This window comes from Idiotropiscis lumnitzeri, chromosome 5 (assembly GCF_059441095.1).
Source record: "Idiotropiscis lumnitzeri isolate Australia: NSW breed Sydney's pygmy pipehorse chromosome 5, RoL_Ilum_1.0, whole genome shotgun sequence".
In the NCBI taxonomy this organism is placed as follows: Eukaryota; Metazoa; Chordata; class Actinopteri; order Syngnathiformes; family Syngnathidae; genus Idiotropiscis; species Idiotropiscis lumnitzeri.
In genome coordinates, this window is record NC_142395.1 from 30,483,070 (window position 1) to 30,498,764 (window position 15,695).

General features: G+C 46.2%; 3 protein-coding genes across 4 annotated transcripts; 2 read left to right on the forward strand and 1 right to left on the reverse strand.

The window, feature by feature from the left end:
• Window positions 1-374: 374 nt before the first annotated feature.
• Window positions 375-4,329, reverse strand: LOC148337687 (uncharacterized). The gene is made up of 2 exons (XM_088296811.1): window positions 3,975-4,329; window positions 375-3,496 (listed from the first exon to the last, which is right to left on the reverse strand). Exons 1-2 carry the CDS (start codon window positions 3,991-3,993, stop codon window positions 2,469-2,471), a joined length of 1,047 nt encoding a protein of 348 aa, XP_088152937.1. The 5' UTR covers window positions 3,994-4,329; the 3' UTR covers window positions 375-2,468.
• A 422-nt stretch (window positions 4,330-4,751) lies between these two features.
• Window positions 4,752-10,109, forward strand: LOC148337688 (uncharacterized). 2 transcript variants are annotated; one of them, XM_088296802.1, is made up of 2 exons: window positions 4,752-5,044; window positions 8,839-10,109. In XM_088296802.1, the coding sequence occupies exon 2, from the start codon at window positions 8,952-8,954 to the stop codon at window positions 9,978-9,980; it is 1,029 nt and encodes a 342-aa protein (XP_088152928.1). In that variant the 5' UTR covers window positions 4,752-5,044; window positions 8,839-8,951; the 3' UTR covers window positions 9,981-10,109. The 2 variants fall into 2 exon arrangements, with proteins under 2 accessions (XP_088152928.1, XP_088152927.1); XM_088296801.1 differs by having other exon boundaries at window positions 4,760-6,201.
• Window positions 10,110-10,261: 152 nt separating this feature from the next.
• Window positions 10,262-14,127, forward strand: LOC148337689 (uncharacterized). Its single transcript, XM_088296807.1, has 3 exons — window positions 10,262-11,520; window positions 12,118-12,426; window positions 13,164-14,127. The coding sequence occupies exons 1-3, from the start codon at window positions 11,502-11,504 to the stop codon at window positions 14,012-14,014; spliced, it is 1,179 nt and encodes a 392-aa protein (XP_088152933.1). The 5' UTR covers window positions 10,262-11,501; the 3' UTR covers window positions 14,015-14,127.
• Window positions 14,128-15,695: the final 1,568 nt, after the last annotated feature.

Consider the following 15,695-nt stretch of genomic DNA (forward strand, 5'->3'; position numbering starts at 1 on the left):
CGGGGAAACCCTCATAAAGACGACTGAAATGTGTGTTTCCGCATGACGTGTGCAAGGGTTTAAAAGTAAAAGCGTTTAGCTGACATGAGCCCCCAAACAGACAAAGTGGCGTGTGTGAGAGCAAAAAAGTGTGATGTCAAAGCGTTTGGCTCGTGCACGCGTAAGAGCCTTTCACTAATGTTTAAGCCATCAGGCACGTGATACATGCTTGTACAAACTATTCACTCACACACACACACGGTTTTTATTCCATTTTTTGGGGCTGCTGTATTTCAAACGCTTTTACAGACAGCACTGAAGTGCTTTCACTCATCATCCTGAAATGCGCTCGTATGTTAATGAGAGCAAACTTATCTCAGAAGGATCCTCAATATAACTAGGGAGTGATGTCACACTTTATTTATTTTTTGTAACATATTTTTTAATTGCTTTCACTTTTTCCTACACCATGACAATGATGAATGTGACTGTCAATACAATGTCAGATTATTTGAATATCGGTTGGCCTTGGTGAGCTTCTTGGCAATGCATATGATTGGACTTGATCAAGACGGTATTGGCGAAAGTGGTACGTGTGTGTGTGTAGTGTTAAACCGTTCCTGCCGCCTAACCATGGTCAGGAGACGCTCCTCATCCAGAACACAGAGAGACAGGGAATCGCACTGCAGTCTAGAACTGAACAATTGATTGTTTTTGGACCGAAATCGTGACCTCAAACCACGCGTTTTTGAGATCGTCAAAGCTGCGGTTTGAGCCCACGTTCACGAAGCAGGTCACGGCGTACTGATATTAAAAGAAGAAAAAAAAAAGCGTCAAAGCGTTGTCACTCGTTGTCCCGAAAATGCGATGCGCTCAGCTATCTGCATTGCAGAAGTTTGCACGTTATTTGAATTATATGCGTGACCGAGCGGCGTTCTGACAAATAAACGGGCCCATTAACCAGGAGCGATTTAAACGAGGAGGCGCCAAGTGTGTACAGATTGGACCCCAAATAAGTGCTTAGGTGTACACTCGACCTTTCGCACAAGTCTGACTCGAACCGCGCTGGGCAGAAGAGCCAGCAGCGATGAACAAAAATGCCGTATTTCAATCCAAACGTATCTGGACGAAAAAACGACGTTAGCAATTTAGCAGACGGGAAGACGGAAACGGGTTCCATGTCAAACGTATATTCAATATTTGTCATCACATCAATAATATTTGTTTCTGTGTGCGCGTGTGTGTGTATATGTTCATAGACACACGTGGGGGATGAAGGATTTTGAAAGTCCAACTGTGAAAATGTTTATTGGTTGTGGTCAGATTTAGTCATTCCTATTTGTGATAGTTTTAAGTCTAGTTTTAGTCGACGGGAACGCAAAAAAAAAAAAGTGTGTCTAGTTTTTGTACATTTATCAGACCGTTTTAGTTGTAGCCATAAAAGGTTTCCAGCCAATAGCAAAAACTTTCTGATGGACTTTTAAGGATGATGCATTCCGAAACGATAACGTAACAGCGGAATCGATGATCATTGCTCCAAAATAAGCCGAGAAGCAAAAAATGTTTGATTTGGCAACTGTTGTGGCTTTATTTCAATTCAAGCAACATCAACTAAAAACGTTTCAACAACATGGGCTTGTTCTCAAGTACAGTAGCAAAAGTCCAAAGTCTATCAAACATGTCTTGTCGGCTTGCGGTTATCAGAGCACAGTCGCCTCGCGCGTGTCACTGTCGCCATCCGCGGTCCGGCAAAGGGACGTGCGAGCGCGTGTGTGAGCCGAGACGAATGACCGCAGACGTGTTCGTGCGACACCAAAATGTGTGACGGCGCGTGCGCCCTGCGTGCTGTCCCGGTGGTGGGCGTGGCCAAACCAAAGATAGGCTGCACTTCATCGCGATGTTTTGAAAGACAGAAGGGAAGGGAGGTCATCCATTTTGAGCACGCTAACAATTTCGTCCCGTCTCGTCTCGTCAACGGAAATTTCATGTACGTCGCGTCATGTTTTTGTCATCAAATAACCGCGTTTAGTTCGTCATGGTCTCGTTGTCGTCATAAAAAAAAGGGGCGTTAACGAAATATTTTGGTCATCGTCATCGTTGACGAAAAAACAACGCTGCACGCTGTACTGCATATGATCAAATAAAGCCTATACCTCCGGATCAAATTGAAGCAGATAACCCCCGCATTTCTTTCTCAGCCCACATTGCAGCCATTTGCAATTTCCACCACTGCATTGTCAATTTTAATTCGATTTGTACTTCAAGTCAAATATCCAGAAGAATCAGTGCTAAGGGCCTCGGGATTTAGCGTTGAGCGATTTTCCAAACAAAATAGCGCCAATCTCTTAACAGCTCGCAACTCTGTGATGACTTGGTCTCAGGAAAAGAAAAAAATGGAGACAAGATGATCAGTCAATCACAATCACTCCACCCGCGTTGTTGTTCGGAATGGACGCAAAGACACCGAGTGAATGGAAAGCGTCGCAGCTTCATTTCCGGCTGCTCTCCTCAAGAGCACATTTGTGCTTGTTGAGCTGATACTTGTGTGTGAATGTTTGCTGACAAAGCTGACAAGCGAAGGGTTTCTCTCCCGTGTGTTTCCTGGCATGCTTGAGCAAGTTTCCCTTTTGGGAGAAGGTTTGCGCACAAATGGAGCAGGAAAAGGGTTTCTCCACAGCGTGCGTGCTCTTGTGCGTCACCAATGTGCCTTTTTGGGAGAATCGCTTGCCGCAAATTGAGCAGGGGAAGGGTTTCTCTCCGCTGTGTGTCCTCATGTGTCGAATCAGGTGACCTTTTTGGGAGAATTTTTGCACACAAAGGGAGCAGGGGAAGGGTTTTTCGCCAGTGTGTGTCCTCATATGTCTCAAAAGTGCCGAACGCATACTGAAGCTCGTCTCGCAGGCGGCGCAGGAGAAGGTTTTCTCGCCAGTGTGAGTGTGCGCGTGCGTGGCCAAGTTGCCCTTACGGGAGAAGCTTTCCCCGCAAACTGAGCATGTGAAGGGTTTCTCTCCCGTGTGCGTGCTGGCGTGTTTCATCAGATTTCCCTTTTCGGAGAATCTCTTGCCGCAGAGGGGGCAGGGGAATGGTTTCTCTCCGGTGTGCGTCCTCACGTGGAGCTTCAAGTTACTCTTCCTGGGGAAGGCTTTGCTGCAAAACGAACAAATGAAGCTTCTCTCTCCCACGCCACTTTGCGAGTCGCCTCGCAAAGTGGCCACACCCGCAAAGGTTCTGTCGCCTCGACAGCAGTTGACACCGCCGCGTGACGCCGCCGCGTCATCGCTGTCCGACAGTGAGTCTTGCGTTGGCTCTGCTGCACCTTCACCTTGCCCGCTTTCACGTTGGGACCAGGGAGCTTCATCTTTGTCATCTTCCTCCTTCACAATCACGTGAATCACCGGCAACTCAGCCACCTCCTGACCAATGACCACTTCCTCCTCTTCCTCTTTAATGCCGGGAAGCTCCTGCTCCTCCAAGCTCGAGCTCCACTCATGCCATGAGTTGTCGTATTGACTGATGTCTGCACAACACATGATGACATCTGTTAAGCACATACAAATAAGGACACATGCAGTGGGGCAGGGCTTGAGGCTATTTTTATTTTTATTATAACCTGCGCCCTCCCCACTGAACCTCCTGTCTACACCCGCTTTAGCTCCAGTGGCTTTTCACAGGGGAAGCACCCTCAAGCGCACACCTATAAACAGACTCTATAGTTCATTTGTAACTTTTGCAGGCAAATTTGTGCCGAGGTTTTCTCATTCCTTTCAAAGACTACGTCGGTTAGCCGCGCTTGTTTGTTTTTTTTTCCCACTGATTTATTTTTGATTTTACTCGAGCTCAGTTCGGCACGGGCACATTCGTTTGAGGCCGTCGCAAAGCGAGCACGGACGCTCGCTATGATCCGTTCTGACAAAAATCAAACGACTGAAACATTTACACTGCACCATTTTATCCTCAGGAAAAATTGCCAAGTGAACAAACGTGAGAGTCCGAACCTGCCGCGTTAGAGTCCATGTGAGCTTGCAGTCGTTGTCTTCTTCTTCTTTGGTTCCGCGGCCGTACGTTTCGCACAGGACAAGGACGCCTTCACATTTTTCCACACAGCAACAACGCCGCTTTTCGCAGGTGGCGCTAGCTTCCTCCTCTTTTTGTTAGCGGCTAACAAGCTAAACGAGGGGCAGGAAATTCAAAAAGCGTCGAGGCGACGCTGTGATCAACTACGATGTTTGGTCACGGCTCGGGGTAAAGACGTTGCTCCAAATAGATATGAGAAGAGGCAGCCTAAAGACAATAATTGCACATTTCGAATTGCCCTGAGAAGTACCGTCAAAGAAGGCTCGTAAGCGGAAGTGACGCACGAACTGCAAATACGGCAAATCCACTTGGTCCAATTATTAACCCAGCATGCTTTTTGGCACTTGAGCTCGGACTTGTGTGGGAAATACGCGTTTCCTTTTGTTTGATCCTTGTTTTGGTTGTTTGTTGTTGCCAGTATTTTCTATGTAGTTGATGCTGGGTGATATTCTTGAATTTTTGATGTGGCACCGTGACCATGCAAGCTGTGGCGACAGTTGACTTGCCAGCATACTTCTTGGATGAGCGGACTGTTAGGCAGTACGTTTAGCTTACAATTAATAATAAAGCCGTTACATTTCCCGACTGTCTCGCGAGCGCCACCATATGCTAATGGGACGCTAATACGTTATGCCTCTGTGTTTGGTCAGCCAATGAAATGGAGGATTTTCCAGCCAATAGCAGCAAGCCAAACTCGCAGAACTCAACATGGTTTTCTTCTACTGTCAAAGAACACAGCGGTGCTTCATTGTACCACAGATGCAATGAATGTTGCGCCACTCGTTGTAGAGAAGGCTGCTCAGAGACTGCGACACCGGCTCCTTTAAGAGGGCGGAGCTTAGCGCTCCAACTCCCGTTGCGTTTGTGTACGTATATAGGAAAGGGGAAGAAGGAGAGACGGCGGCGAGAATTGTGTCAGTTCTGTTTGTGTAGTTGAGTTTCTTTAAGTTATAGTCCACATTTATCCTGCTTCGAGTTGTGCGTGAGTCAAGTAAGTTTACAGCGTTAATAACGTTGTTCGTTTGTGCGCACGAATACACGTTTCACTGCTAATTAGTAACATGTGACGTTCACAAACGCCTTTAATGGAGAGTTATTGCCGCGACTTCTTTTCGTGTCTGAGTCATGTATGTTGGTGTTGTGAGATTTGCATTATTCAGACATTCATACTTTATTATTTATTTTTGTGGGACCACACAAATATTTCATTTGAAGCATCAAGACGTGTGTACTGTGACTTCGACGTTATTAAAGACCAGAAAACTCAAGATCCTATCCTCGTGATTGGAGTTCTAACCGGACTCACAACAGTGCTTTGCATACTCCTACTAGCACATGTTATTCGCAGATTTTTCACTCGTCATCCATGCAATGTTGATTTAGCCCCGGAGATGCTGTCTTTGTGACAGGATATTATGAAGGCAAGTTAGCATTAGCTTCAATCTGTTGGAGGGATGGCTCGTTTTCCAAACGGTGTCATCTCTACAGGCGTTTTTCTCAAAACATATTTCTACCCACAAGCACCAGACTGCAGCAGTGTTGTTTGCAAGGCTCAGTGGAAACTTGAGCAGGGTGTTTTGTTTGGAGATCATGTGCTAAAGCTGTGAAGCTAATGTGGCACACGCTTTTACGAAGAATGCAAAATAGCTTAGAACAAAATAAGTTAACTGAGTTGAAAGACTTGGCTGCTTAAATCTTCCATGAGTTTTGACCCTCATGGCATGCCTTACCATTTTTACCAAGATGGCTGCCAGCGCGCATGCGCAATGTTGATTTTCAGCAGCAACAACAAGTCAGACGTCTCTGCTCGATTCGCACAGAGTTTTCGTCTGAATATTCGATTTCACTCTGTGTGTTGATTTTTTTTTTTTTTGATTAATCTATCGTTGTTGCCATCTAACGTGGACAAAAGATCGCATTTTGTTACAAACTCTTCCCGGTGCATTTTGAAGCGTCTCCTGTCAGCTAGCTTAGCTTGTTAGCCGCCAGTGCCAACAAAGGGCAGCAAGCGGAGAGAAGTGAAGATTAGTGTTGCTGCTTGCATGGAAAAGGTGCAGAAAAATACGCGACTGGCCGCAAGCGTGTTTGCAGGAAGACACGACGAGAAACTTTGCGGAACAACAGAGGAAAAGGACGCGCACACAGCAGGTTGGTTAATTTTTCGAACATCTCATTTTTTAAATTGAGATTTTGGCAATTAATGGTCATATTCTTAATGAATTGTTTTTTTTTTCATAAATTTTGCTCTCACGCGTTCCTAAAACATGTCCCTTTCAATGACAATGGGCAAAACTGGCCCATGGTTTGCTCGCACTGGACCGCCTGATTCCCACAAGAATTCACATCATTCACTCACGCTGGCTTGCCGCTTAGACTTGTGTTGACAACAGACGTGTCTCAATCTATGCCAAGTGAAGTTTTAGAACTAGCGCAATTGAACACCAGAGCTGGGCACTTGACCCTTTTAGCCAGTCCGTCCCCTGCCCTCCGGCCTCGGTCTGAGCGCTTGCTAATGATGTCACGCTTTAACACGTATTTTTAAAATATATTTCTTTGCCTCTGTGTTTGTTTTAACCCCTGGCTTTTCTATTTGCATATTTGCATTTGATTCGCTAAATAAAAAAAAATAAAACAAAACAACCGCATGACCGACACGTTAGCGCGTCAGCTCCTACGTGACTTCCGCCTATGCCCCGCCTTGCAACAATGCAGGATTGTATGCATATAATGTCTGTAAAGAGTGTGAAATATTTCTTAGTAAAACATTTCCAAGTTTTCCCTCCGACCGTTATCCAGTCTGATTCCCAAAGCAGCGTGACGTCTTCGACAGGCACGCAGAGGACACCGAAAGAAAAAAAAAGGGATGATCCTCGCAAAAGTAGCTGTAAATATACTTTAGTATTGTTTAGTCACTCAAGACATACAAATGTAACAAACAGGGGTGACAAACATGGAGTCAAAGAAATATAATACATAAATATATCAGAACGCGTGACGTCATTAGCAGACGCGAAGGCTACCGAAGGACCCCGTCCACATCTAGTACAGACACCGGCCACAACCCTGCGACCTTATTCGCAAAAATGGGCCCGACTGTTCCGTCCCCGAGACAGCTCTGTTTGTGTGTTCGCGTACGAGACATGGAAAATCTCATTTGACTGCAGTGTCAACTTTCCACCAAGAGAGGGTGCTGATAGACTAAAAAGGCTCATGAGGCGTTTACTTGGTATAAGTTGTGGCCTGCAAATGTCTGCGTGGTTGGCGACAACCGTGCTCCCACAATGACTTGGGGCAAAATTGATGAATGTTTTTTTTTTTTTTTTTTTTTAAGAGGTTGGCTATTGTTTTGTTGCGTCAATTTTTTGGGGGCAATTAATGTGGTGAGTGTAAAATGTAAAAATATCAATTGAACTATTTCTGAAGGGCATTTTGAAATGTGAAAGGTCAATATTTCCTGTGTTATGGCTGAGAAAACATCTTTATTCATTTCTCTGCTTCTTTTAATTCCTCCAATTTTGACCTTTCATGCCCAACATGTCAGCTTTCACCTTTGTTTCGTTATTTAGAATTAGAATTAGAAATCCCTTTATTGTCATTGTACTCAAGTGTGCAACGAGATTAGAGGGCTCCCCTCTCCAGTGCAATACAACAATAATACAGGCAAATATATAAATTAGATAAATAAATAAGAGAGTGCAATGGAATTTAGTACTGAATAGGGTATATAAAAACACATCACGATGCTGTTCTGCAAGGTAAGGGTGTTCTCGTGTGTGTGTGAGAGTTCAGAATGGAGATGGCTCTCGGAAAGAAACTGTTTCTCAGTGAATTGGTCCTCAATTTGATGCATCTGTAGCGCCTGCCAGAGGGCATCAGGTCGAACAGGTGGGAGTTTGGGTGGGTATTGTCTTTGATGATGTTGAGAGCCCTGCTGAGGCACCGGGCGATGTAGATGTCCGACAGTGAGGGGAGAGGGCAGCCAATAATCCTTTGCGCTGTTTTGACCGTCCTCTGGAGCCTCACTCTGTCCGCCTCAGTGCAGCCGCTGTACCAGGTGGAGACACAGTACGTCAGCAGGCTCTCGATGGACGAGTGGTAGAAGGCTAGCAGTTATAAAATAATATGAACAATATTAATAATTAAGAGCAGCATCGTGTGTCGCTCCGGCTTTCCTGTGTGGAGTTTGCATGTTTTCCCCATGGCTTTTCTCCGGATACTCCGATTTCCTCCCACATTCCAAAAACATGCATGAAATTGTGCCTAGGAGTGACTGGTTGTTCATCTTTGTGCGCCCTGCGACTACAGTGTACCCGCCTACTGTCCGATGACAGCTGGGATAGACTCCAGCACCCCCGTGACCCTCGTGAGGAGAATGAATGGATGGATATGAATAATGAGTACAACAATAATAATCATATTAATGTTTTCTTATTTTTCTTACTGAGTTTTGAACTGTGTGTGTTTAAACAAGAGAAATGTAAGAAAATGTTGATGCTGAGGTTTATAGCCTTAAAACTTACACTATAATTAATTATTTAAAAAAAAAAAAGTTTTCACCTATTGCGGGTTATTTTGGGAACGTCATCCGTGCGATAAACAAGGGACCACTGCATAATGAAAATGAGTTGGGTCAACAGTGCACACCTCTAAATTTGAGATTGGGGCCGCTGTTAAAAAAAAAAAAAAAATGGAGTCCTTCCTTGATCCCAGAAAAGCCTTGCTGAAATTCTTGTGCTTCTTAAGTGACTTTGCTGCTACTTGTTATTGTCCTCTTGTGCCCATCAGATTTCCAGCAGCAGCAGTTGCTGCTGCGGAGTCCAGAAGGTCTCGACCCTCAGTGCCAGAGACAAGAAGAGGAGGAGCCACTGCCCCGCCACTTTAAAGAGGAAGAGGAAGAAATGGACGTGAGCCAGCGGGTGCCGCTGCCTCAAGATGTGGATGTTGAGGAGGCGGAACTGTGTGACTTTCCGGTGATTCATGTCGTTGTGAAAAGTGAAGACGAAGACGGTGGAAGTGAGGGCAGCATCCAAACGGAGCCGGCGCAAGCGGAATGCTCTCGAGGTGACTGGAGAAATCAGCCGGCCGGCTTGAAATGTTCCAGGTGCGACAAAACATTCGCCTACAAGTCCGATCTGAAGACGCACATGCGGCGTCACACGGAAGAGCAACCATTCAGCTGCTCGCTGTGCGCTAAAAGATTCTCTCAAAAAGGCACGTTGACCATCCACATGAGGAAGCACACCGGAGAGAAGCCTTATCCGTGTCCGGCGTGCGACATGACCTTCCGAGATCGCTCGACGATGATCAAACACACGCAAACGCACACGGGGGAAAAATCATTCGCTTGCGCCGTTTGCGGTCAGAGCTTCGCCAGAAAGAGTAACTTGAAGGAACACGCAAAAACACACAGCGGTGAGAAACCGTTCCTCTGCTCAATCTGCGCTAAAGGCTTTGCTAAAAATATCAATTTGAAAGCTCACATGCGAATCCACACCGGAGAAAAACCCTTCTCGTGCTCGCTGTGCGACATGACCTTTCGCTTTCAGTCGTCGTTGATTCCGCACATGAGAACGCACACCGGCGAGAACTTCACGTGCTCCTTTTGCGGTAAAGTCTTCTCCAGGATGATGAGTTTGATCGAGCACACCAGAATACACACGGGAGAGAAGCCCTTTTCGTGTTCCGTGTGCAACGTGACCTTTCGGCTGCAGTCCACCATCGCCAACCACATGAAGACGCACAGCGGAGAGAAACCGTTTGCCTGCTCTGTGTGCAACTCCCGTTTTACGCTCCAAGCCACCATGTTGAGACACATGCGAACGCACACGGGCGAGAAACCGTTCCATTGTCACGCGTGTGGGGAACAATTTGCTTATAAGTATCAGCTCAACAAGCACAAATGTGCCGGGGAGAGCAGCAGTGGCTAGATTGGACTGCTTTTCGTGAAAGCTAAACATTAGGCACGTGTATACAAGGTCAACGTATTTATCACGTGACTTCTACCGATGTCATCGGATGTTTTGTACGTGCCGTAAAATAAAATATTTCAAGTGTGACAGCACTACTGTGTCACCCGTCCCACGGAAGCATTCCTGGATCCATTTGAAAACAAAGTGGCCCACTGCGACGCAACCGGCGCCGGCCTCGTCAACCTTTTACTAACTGACAGCTACACTAAGGAATGCAAATGGTTACCTGTTTGACACACACCTCTGAAATGACACGTTTGCTCAAATGACCTTGACTAATATTTGACAGGATTTCATGAGTAAATAACTCCATTCGTTTATGTGAAGGCACTGATAACGATGAAATAACTAGCAAACAGATCATATGTAACATTTGATCTCTTTAAATAAAACGGGGGTTAGGGTTCAATAAAGTAAGGCCGGCGGTTGATTTTAGGCCGGGGTCGGTACTCGATGTGGTCGTGTTCCTTCGGTGGCCTGCTCGCCTACTGGTGACGTCACGCGTTATAATATATTTTTCTACTATATTTCTTGTAATATATCTCGCGCAGGTTGTTACCCCTGTTTGTTGTGTTTGTATGTTCTGAGTTATTAAATAATAAAATAAAGCACTTTTGCGAGGATCATCCTTCGGTGACCTGCGTGCCTGTCGAAGACGTCACGACCGTTCCGTTGGAAAACGAGGATATGTTTTATGAAGAACTATTTCATATTACATACAGACATGAAATTCACACAATCTTGCAGCCCGAGTGAACCACGGCATTGTTGCAAGTTCGGCAAGAGAAACGTCACAGACGCGGCTTCTCGGGGAATGGGCGGAAGTGACGTAGGAGCGTCCGTGACAATAATAATGCAATAATGTTCTTTTTTGTTTATTCTCAATTCAAAATGTGCCAATAGAATGGACAGGGGTAAAAAAAAAAAACCACAGAGGCAAAGGAATCTATCAGAGAAATACGCGAAGAAAGTGTGACATCATCAGCAGGCGCACAGGGCACCGAAGAACCCCGACCACATCTCGGACCGACACCGACATCGGCCCAGGAGACAGAGCGTTCAAGAAGCGTCTGATTGTTTGTCCAAGTGGACTTGTCGTAGTTCACCTCTGATTGGCCCAAAGCTCCGCTACACTTCCGCCTTCTTGGACGCGTTGAACCGAAAGAGACAGTTTGCGTGTAAATGCAAGATTTTTGGATTTCTGCTGCACGTCTGCTTCTTTCTGAAAGTTAACTTATTGACAGCGAACAGGGACAGAACATCGCAGTTTGTCAAAGTTTCACCGCGGCGGCTTTTCAAGCTCGCTTAGCTTGTCAACCGCTAACAAAGAGGCGAGAGGTTAGCCACACTTGCTACGCAAAACATGTCTGGAGCGTCGTAAAGGACAATTGTCGAGCACTGGGAAGAACTCTTCGTGCGCAAAAAAAACAAGATAAGATAACAAAAAAAAAGAGGACGAGCGCCGCAACGTGATCTCGGATGGACTCACACTCAGCACGTTGGTTTTTAATTTTTTTAAAATGTTTTTTCTTATGTTTTTTTTTTAATTTATCGCTCGAGAACTTTCAGTACGTTTCGAGAATGTTGTTCTAAAAACAGCAAATTATGGTAGCAACATGTTGAATGTTTCCGTTTTAAACGTCCGTGTAACTTTTTGATAAATTAATTTGCGCGACACGAAAATACAGAAGAGGAACGTGCCAGTTCACATATTGCACAACAATATCGCTTTAACTGGCATTAGGCTTGAAAGTTTCCACTTCGAGCACATTTAGTTGCTTTCATGTCAAATCTGTTATGGGGGGCGACAACTTTTGACAACTCCCTGTCCCGTCCGTGTGACGGAATGTTGACGAAAGCCGAGCGGGTCCGGTACCGGATGGACTCGTCTTCGCCTCCTCAGCCTGCGTCTTGACTTGAGCTTTTTGTTCTCGACGTGATATGACACATTTGGGAGGAAAGCGCGTTCATCTCAGGAGCCACCTTAAATAAATATATATATATATTCCCCCCAAAAAATAGATGTATAGATAGATGTTTTCAGTCATATGGCCCAGCCTTCCTTCACGGAATGTTTGTCGTCTTGTGCCTTCAGACATCCAGCAGCTGCTTTTGGTGGGGGCCCCCTCCATAAAAGAGGAAGTGTCCCCGAGCATCAAAGAGGAGCAGCCTCAGCACTTCCCCCTGAAGGAGGAAGAGGAGGAGCACAGCATCAGCCCCGAGAGTGACGTTGGCCAACTTCCAGTTGGCGTGAAAAGCGAAGCTGGCGCTCAGCGCCAAGAGGATGAGGAGAGTGGATGCCAAGCCGCCCGCCTCTTTGCTCCGCTCTCGGATGCCGAGGCGACGCCCGCGTCACATTCCCCTGTCGCCGACAACAACCACGACTATGGCGAAGACCCAAAAGGTGATGTGACCTTGAAATGTTCTCAGTGTGACAAAACGTTTGGCAAGAGGACCCATTTAAAGCGCCACTTGTGCTGGCACATGGGGGAGAAACCCTTCATGTGCTCCCTTTGTGGTAAAACGTTCCAACTTAAAACGCAAGTCCTGAAACACATGCAGGCGCACACGGGGAGTGGGGGGATGGGGACCTTTGGGCTTCCAGTTTTGCGGCAAAAGCTTGCCCGTGAGGGGCCACCTGAGCACACACACGCAAAGTTGCACAGGCGCCAAGCCTTCTGCGTGTCCGTCGTGCCACCAAGGGACATTTGATGTCACACGGCAGGACCCACACAGGGGAGAAACCATTTGGCTGCGCTCTTTGCGACGCGGGCTTCACCGACAGCTCGGCACACGCACACGGGCGAGAGACCCTTCACGTGCTCGGTTTGCCGCAAGCGCTTCCCACAGAGGGGCAACCTGATGACGCACATGGCGACGCACAGGGACGAGCGGCCCTTCCGGTGCTCGCTTTGCGGCGAGTGCTTCTCGCAGAGGGGCGACTTGAAGACGCACCGGGGAAAAACCCCATCAGCTGCACCTGGTTCAACCGTCAATGTCATCAGTGACAGAGGCCCGATGAGTGACTAATTGGGGAGACTGACCAGCCGCGTTCTGTTTCGAGTTTGAGGTCAGCGGTGCCGCTGTGTTCCTTTTGTTGTTTTCCAAAGCGTGTGTGTTTTTCTGTTTTGTGTCGTGCAGGCGTCCGGCAGCCCCGTCCTGAGACAGCCCGCGTTCCACACCAAGTCGTTGTGAAGAGTGAAGATGACGATGATGACGAAGATAAAGACGACTCCAAAGGCGGCGTTCCGGGAAGCCAAACGGACACGCTGCAATGTGGCGAGTGCCACAAGCGTTTCGGCGACAAGCGCCACTTGAAGCGCCACGTGCGATGTCACAGTGGGGAGAAACCCTTCGTCTGCTCCTTTTGCGGCAAGGCCTTCCCCCGCAACGAGCATTTGACGTCCCACGTGAGAATCCACACGGGCGAGAAGCCCTTCTCGTGTTCCACATGCGGCCAGACCTTCTCTCACAAGTCCAACCTGACGGCGCACACGCGCAGGCACACGGGCGAGAAACCGTATGCGTGCCGCCTGTGTGGCGAGCGCTTCTCCCGCAAAATCAGTCTGAGCGTCCACACCAAGACGCACACTGGGGAGAAACCCTTCAGTTGCTCCGTGTGTGCTAAAACCTTCTCCCTCAAGGAACATTTGACCACGCATGCGAGGACGCACACCGGAGAAAAACCTTTTTGCTGCTCCTTGTGCCCGGCGAGTTTTGCCGACCGCTCGGCGTTGAGCAGGCATGCGAGGACGCACTCGGGGGAGAAACCTTTCTCCTGTTCCGTGTGCGGCAAACGCTTCTCGATGAAGGCCTACCTGACAGAACACCAGGCGGCGCACGCTGGACGGAAGGCCTTCTCGTGCGCCGCCTGCAAGTCCAAGTTCAGCTTCCGTTCGGCGTTGTTGCGCCACATGAAGATGCACAGTGGGCAGAAAAGCCCGAAGAGCAAACGCAGCGCAGGTGCTGCAGAACAGAGCTGCAATCAGTGAAGACATCAACGCGGTCGGTTTGTTGGTCGTTTATGGCCAATGATGAGGACAAAAAAAATTGTCGTCGTGTGGATGTAAAACCATACATTGGATGAATAAATCATTCTCTTGTTCTTGCTTTTCCATTTCAGTATTTCAAAAATATTTACCGTCGTTCACTCTTATGCCAAAGGTGAGAACTTATGTAAAAACGATATCAAGACTAAAATTCCCTGGTGCATGTCGTTGTGTGCGGACTTGAGCGCTGTCAATGAATCGATGATCAAATGAATGGACAACTACTTTAATAATTGTTCCGAGCCATTGTTGAACATCAAATTGTTTAATTTCAGCCCCGACAAATGAATTCTCCCGGAATATCTGAAAGGCTTTGCGAAAGCGGACTGATTGTCATTTGTGGTTTTTCAAAATACGACATTTGCAACCTTTGCTTTTACTTTGAAAAACGATGACCGAACCAGTGACTGAATCCGTTCCGAGTACGTCCATCGCTCTCGTGTGATATTTCACGATCGTCGTTTAGTTGTTTTTCGTTATCGCAAACCAATACCCGATTAACGACAGTAATTGGTAAATATTCAGAGGAAAATACTTTTGCGATACACTTCAATGTGAAATAAGATTTGATTCAATCATTTCATTCATCGTTGCAATAATTGATCGAATAATCTATTCTAAAAATATTTGATGGTGACAGCCCGAGTGCGGAACTGCGCGCGTGAGTGTGCGCGTTAACGAGCCATCCGTCAAGTTACATCCGGCTGGCGTGCGCGTGTTGCTGTTTGTCGGGTTTAAGAAAACAAAGGCGAGTGGCCTTTGGGCAAGGCGTGTGCTCCTTTTCTTCTCTTTTATTTGATCTTTTTGCCGTGCAACTTTTTTCCTGTGTTGATTTAGGAAATGCAAGTAGATCATGTGATGGCCGCATTCCAATATGAATGTCAATATAATTCTCCATTTGCAAAGGAGATGAATACCAAAGTGTTCAAGTTGGGATGCAAATTGAAACTCGACTAGATTTCCTTCACTTTTCACACGGTCTGGCGACCAATCCCTTACGTAGTTGCTTAGGTATCTTGATCGACGAGAGTATCTGGAAGAAAAGTTTGTTTTATTTGAGTTCTTCAGTTCTAAAAGCAAGATCAGTTATTAGAAACGGCAAACCTAAATGGAAAGCAAAATTGGAAACTTTATTTAGTTCTGTTTTTTACTTTGAAATGCAAAGGCAAAAATAATAGAGCTATATATATTATATATTGGCTGTCAAAATTAAAGCGTTAACTCAGGCAATTAATCCCAAAATTTTTAACTCAGTTAACTCAGTTTGATTTACTTCAGAAACAATTTAGATACTTTGCAAATATTGTGCTATATTAGCAGTCTTTAGCACGTCTCAGAACAAAACACCGTGTTTAAATTCCCACTGGGCCTTGCAAACCAACACTGCTGGAGTGTGGCGCTTGTGGGCAGTTTTGAGAAATGTTTCAAAAGTAAATGTCTGTAAAGATGTCTCCATTTAGATCGTATTCAAGAATCCAAGAATTCTATTAGAACAGTCTTGGAATTAAATATACTTCACTTGATTTTGAGTCAATTCCAAGATATTATTCAAGTAAATATCTGTTATAAGCTTGGCAAAAAATAGTAGTTGAAAAATGTGATTAATCATGGAATTTTTTGTGAC

What these genes read in the sequence shown, in the direction of transcription:
- LOC148337688 (XM_088296801.1), top strand. Translation starts at nt 6,096, where the DNA reads ATGGAAAAGGTGCAGAAAAATACGCGACTGGCCGCAAGCGTGTTTGCA. An exon ending in AAAGGACGCGCACACAGCAG is followed by an intron (nt 6,202 to 8,838) that starts GTTGGTTAATTT and finishes TGTGCCCATCAG; the next exon opens with ATTTCCAGCAGCAGCAGTTG.
- LOC148337689 (XM_088296807.1), top strand. An exon ending in CTATGGCGAAGACCCAAAAG is followed by an intron (nt 12,427 to 13,163) that starts GTGATGTGACCT and finishes TGTGTCGTGCAG; the next exon opens with GCGTCCGGCAGCCCCGTCCT.